Raw genomic sequence first — 5877 nt, forward strand, 5'->3', positions numbered from 1 at the left:
CATCGAAGGTTAAGTTTCAACATGAGTTTCAGAGACTCAGACATTCAAACTATAGCAAGCAGGAAACCAAAATATTCGTGTGACATTCACTTCATTGCAGTGGTATGGAACTGAAGCTGCAATATCTCTGAGGAATGCCTGTATTTTAATTTGTAAACTTTCAGAAGTTTAAACTTAAATTTTGTGTGATATAATGAAAAAGACTAAAGAGTAAGATGAAAAAATTAACTTTATGCTTTTAAGTCTGTGCTTTACATTTTAAACTTGATTGTGTCTTCAATATTGTTTAAGATATCTGCTCAAGCACGAAGTAAAAAGACAGTGATTTTCCCATTTAATGTAATGTTATTCTAGTGAGAATGAGAAATATGTATATATAAACACACATTTGACTGAAAAACGAGGGATAAAATGTTATAATAAATGAGAACTTTCACACCAAATGTATAGACTTAGTGGCATGAGAGTTTTCTCCATGTGGGTTTCATAGATCAAATATATAAGAAGGTGTTGTTATGAGCTGAGTTATATGATAATGAAAACTAACATTTTAAAATCATTTAAGCATGCTAAGTATTGTATTTAAGTGTATTATATTAACAACTTAAATTATTCCTCAGAAGTATTATAAGCTGTGGGTACTATTATCATTCTTAATTTTTCAGTTGAGGAAACTGAGACAAAGAGAAAATAAGAAGGTCACTCAAATTGACACAGATAGTATACATGAGAAATTCAGTATTTGATCTGAAGCAAACTCATTTCATTTGTAGATACTTTTACTAACTATCTCTATGACCTCTGTGATAGAGGTATGACAAATTGGCAAGGGGGGGAATATACAGAAGCAATCATGGATAGAGGGCAGAGTGACCAAATGCTCAAGGATCTTAATCCATAGACTAAACATTTAATAAACTCAGAATACATGGTCATTGAAATGAATAAGAGAGCTAAGATTGAACATGGAGTCTGCAATGCAAGGTTATTATGCTCTAACTTAGGTAGTTAATATGGATCAAGGACTATTTTATCTAGAAAACAACATCCCATAGAATTTGGCTGTAAAATTTCACTTAGAAATAAAATGTATGTATCTGTATGCCATATATTAAATAACAGTATTTGGGTATTTTTGCTCCCACATCTGCACCTTTCTTTGGGAACATTTCTATACTTATCACTTTTCTTGAGCTTCTCTTTCCCCAGATCAGAGTCAAAAAGTTTTGTTAGCAATCTCAGAGGATTCAATCTCATGGTGCCAATTATAGTTGAAAACCTAACTAACTCAATTTTCCTAATGTTCTAATCAACTAAAGCCTTAATATAAAATGACTCTTCTCGGACTGTAAAAATGACAAGGCTATAAAGCCATGCTGCTTGATACTCCCCTTGAGCTTATATTTCTATGACATAATAAGGCAGGTGAATTTTCTCTTGACTTAGGTATGTATTACATTCAAATAAGTGAGAAATGATCAAGGGTTGCTGAGATTACCAGGCTTGATATTTATCAGGTAGTACAATTTCTGATTTTAATCGAATAAAATTCCTTTGAAACTCTTAAATGGAGGTTGAAAATTTAAAAACGATCTAGAAGACCCATGGAATAGATATATTTTTTCAAAGCAATTATATAGTTTATTGGTGAAAAATATGTTCTGCCTTTTCTATGGGTTATAAGGAATAAAATGGACTTCTGTAGAAATAGAGTTTATTTCTTTCCCTCTCCATTTCTCTCTCTTTCTCATTCTCTATCTCTCTATCCTCCTCCACACCTCAGAATGGGTATATTATTTATTTTATTTTTTATCTTGATGTATTTTCCACTTTGACACACTTGTCAGAAATATGGAGCAACATATATGATGAAACAGGAGTCTGTTCTACTTTGTTCTATCTTGAACCACTCTGCCACAAGTTGGAGACCCACAGAAGTTCTATTTCATTATTTCAGCTTATGAGTGGTTGCTTCTTCATAATTTCAAAAGCATTGAAAGAGCACCCTTATATATTTCCTTTAGATAATTACAGAAAGTAATTTTATCTGCAAATAGACCTTTTTCTTCCAGTTTTGTGTCATCAAAAACATCTTCTCCAAGTACATAACCAAAGGAAGCCTTCTAGGTTGTCTCTACCTACCAGAAAAGTGACTTAATCAAGCAGGAGGTATAAACCCAGTATAAACAAGTTAGAGGAACTAATATAGAGTGAAGAGTAAATGATGCTTTCAAATACCACTAGAAACTTTCACCACCATAGAAATCCAAAATGAGCCACTGAAAAATTGGTTGCTCTTGAGAAAGTATTTTAATCAGTGAAAATCCTCAACAGGTTTGTTATTATTTTCTTTCTGAGCTCTTTCATGTGTGCTGGTATGTGACCCAGCCTGTGTTTGCTCCCAGGGCAAACATTCCAGGGTATCTATGCTTTTGTTATATCTACATTTCTCATGTTCTCTTTCTGTCTTTTTGACAGGATATTAGGCTTAATCTTGGCATTTGCTTTGCATCAATAAATGATTAGCAAATCATTAGAAGAATTTTGCAGTTTTTAATTATAAAATATGTGTACATCTGTGTCTGTAACTTCATGTTCTCATTAGTCTGTCTCCTCTTGAATTAATCGGCATTTCCCTTGTGCGAATCTTTGATTTTTCAGGCATTCTTCTTCAACCAGGGGACTAATAAAGGGTGCAGGGCATCTTCAATTATTCCAGTTAAATATCAGACTCTATGTCATAGAATCCTGCAATCTTTAATGTGTAAGGTTACGCATTATGCTACAATCATTATGTAAACATAAGAATTAAGTTATTTGAGACTGATCTATTCAAATGACTGTAGATTACAAAACACAATAACAGGACCCTCCAAATAACAAAACTTTTCATTTTACTCTACATATACTGAATGAAACACAAACCTAAATATTTTCATTCCAAACTCTTATTCAATCTTGTCTCCCCAGCTCCTGCTTCTACATGTGGCAAGTTCTCCTACACTGTGATTTGGAAGAATGTTTTATCACAACAAGAGCATATTTCACCCAGTCACATTTTTCCTCATTGGAATCCCAGGTCTGGAAGACATCCACATGTGGATCTCCCTGCCTTTCTGCTCTGTTTACCTCGTGGCTTTGTTGGGCAATGCCATCATTCTGCTAGTCATCAAGGTAGAACAGACTCTCCAGGAGCCCATGTTCTACTTCCTGGCCATTCTTTCCACTATCGATTTGGCCCTTTCTACAACCTCTGTGCCTCGCATGCTGGGTATCTTCTGGTTTGATGCTCACGAGGTTAACTATGGAGCTTGTGTGACCCAGATGTTTCTGATCCATGCCTTCACTGGCATGGAGGCTGAGGTCTTACTGGCTATGGCTTTTGACCGTTATGTGGCCATCTGGGTGCTCCACTCATTACCGACCATCTTGACATCCCAAGTGTTGCGTGGGCATCAGCATGTGCATTGTAATTCGTCCAGTTTTACTTACACTTCCCATGATCTATCTTATCTACCGGCTACCCTTTTGTCAGGCTCATGTAAATAGCCCATTCCCTACTGTGGAACACATGGGCATTGCAAAATTGTCCTGTGGAAACATCCGTATCCATGGTATCTATGGGCTTTTTGTGGTTTCTTTCTTTGTTCTGAACCTGGTCCTCACTGGCATCTCATATGTTTACATTCTCCGTGCTGTCCTCCGCCTCCCATCACATGATGCTCGGCTAAAAGCCCTAAGCACATGTGGCTCTCATGTTGGGGTCATCTGTGTTTTCTATATCCCCTCAGTCTTCTCTTTCCTTACTCATAGATTTGGACACCAAATACCAGGTTACATTCACATTCTTGTTGCCAATCTCTATTTGATTATCCCACCCTCTCTCAATCCCATCATTTATGGGGTGAGGACCAAACAGATTCGAGAGCGAGTGCTCTATGTTTTTACTAAAAAGTAAGACTCTTATCATGTTATTTTACTAAGGGCTTTAATCCATCTATAAAGACTGATATGTTCTTGCCTTAAGGAATATCTCCTGATCCTCACCTTACTGCTGTCAACTTGCAATATAAGTTGGTTTGTTCCTGGATGTTGACTAATAATGGATTTCAAAACTGTCAGAAACATCATTGTAGTTCAAGTTCAAAGACTGATCAACTACCCTGGAAGGGATATCCTGGGAGAGAGCTGTGGGGCCTTTGCCTGCATGACCTTGTGAAGAATGCTTGTTAGCACAACACTGCTTCTGTTCTGGGGAAAGAACATATTATACTGAGTGTTTTGTGACCAGTGATGAGAGATACGTGGCACTGGAAATTTACCCTGTAAACTACTTTATTTATTCCTTTATTCTTTCTTTCCTTATTTTCTTCCTTTCTTTCTTTTTCCCTTTTATTCTTTTTCTCTTACTTCTGTTTATTCATACATCATGCATTTCATGATTCCTTTAATTTATATTTATTCAATGTCTGGCCCTATGGAGCTTGCATTCTGTTGTGCTCTTACAAAGCCAGTTTTACAGGTTCAAACAATCATTGCCAAATCTGTAGCTTCAAGTGGAATCATATACCAAATAGATAACACTCAGTGCAATGATAGCCAAAACAAAAACATAATTTCAAAACTATTTATCAGTAACACCAGCATAATTTATCACTGATTGGTTTTTGGAATTCATGCCCATAACATAAGCACCAGTTAGGTATGGCATTTTTACATCCATGATATAGTTTTTCCAGTATTCTCTCAATCTGTATTTAACCCTAAAAGGCTCTATTTCAAAATCCAAGACCTCTCTTTCCAACCTGCGATCTGTCATTTGTTCTCCTACAGACTTTAATATAGAATATGTCCTATTTAGCTATTGATAGCCACATTTCACATGATACTAAAGGTTTTCAATTTATTTAATATGATTTCCAAAGACCAAGCAATTAATTATCTCCTGAATTATCAAACTTGTCACATTGTTTTTTACAATTATGCTCATTTTATCTTACGTAGGTTATTTAAAATGTAAAGCAAAAATGTAACAGTTTTGTTACTGATACCAAAAATTAACAACTTTTTATGCTGCACTCATCTCAAAGAGGATGTTTAATAACATACACACAGCATTAAAGCTAATGTCACCTTTAACACTGCCCCAGCAGATGTCTCTCCCAATTTTCCAGAGGCAAAGGCTAGTGTGTGTATTTTCTGATCTCACATTGCAAATTTTTAGATTTACAGCCAATCACAGTATTTCCATTAGATCATTTGTTATTTATTTATATAGACTAATGTACTCTGTGTTTTGTTTTGTAATATAGATGTCATTTATATTTTGTTTTCTAATAGTTGATTCATCTCATTATTTTAATTACAAAACATGCTGCACATCTTTGTATATATTTCTTCGTACATTTTAAGTTAATTTATCCAGGTTTTATTCTTTAAAGTAAAATTATTAGGTAACAGGTTTACAACCAATCAGAAAGTATTTCTGCTTTCTTGATATTTGTTTTTGATTCACTTTCTGATTTTACATTTCCTATTGCTTTCCTTTTTTTCACTTTCATTTTTTTGTTATTTTAGTTCCCTTTATTAATAAAAAATTTCCCCACTGATATTTAAAATTTGCATATTCATTATCTGTTTTCTATTGGGTATTATTAAAAAATTAACTTCCCCAATTTCATCTTTCTTTTTTTCTAACAAAAACTAATTTGTAACTACCTACTCTGAAGAAACAAACATATTAATCCTCTTTTAACTTTTGCTATTTTTCTTCTACCTACATCCATCTCGCTCATGTTGCTGCCATCTGGAATCTTACCTCCAGGTTTAAAAATAGAAATAAAACAGTTTACAATAATTATATATATATATATATAT

The 5877-nt window shown here is 34.4% G+C and overlaps 1 protein-coding gene across 1 annotated transcript; it reads left to right on the forward strand.

Moving 5' to 3' along the window:
- The first annotated feature begins 3018 nt into the window (after positions 1-3018).
- On the forward strand, positions 3019-3958 carry LOC108533797 (olfactory receptor 52J3-like). Its single transcript, XM_017878713.1, is given in 2 exon segments — positions 3019-3447; positions 3449-3958. Coding segments are annotated over 2 exon segments (939 nt in total).
- The last annotated feature ends 1919 nt before the right edge of the window (positions 3959-5877 follow it).

The sequence above is a fragment of the Rhinopithecus bieti genome, unplaced genomic scaffold (assembly GCF_001698545.2).
Source record: "Rhinopithecus bieti isolate Rb0 unplaced genomic scaffold, ASM169854v2 scaffold_11971, whole genome shotgun sequence".
Lineage (NCBI taxonomy): Eukaryota > Metazoa > Chordata > Mammalia > Primates > Cercopithecidae > Rhinopithecus > Rhinopithecus bieti.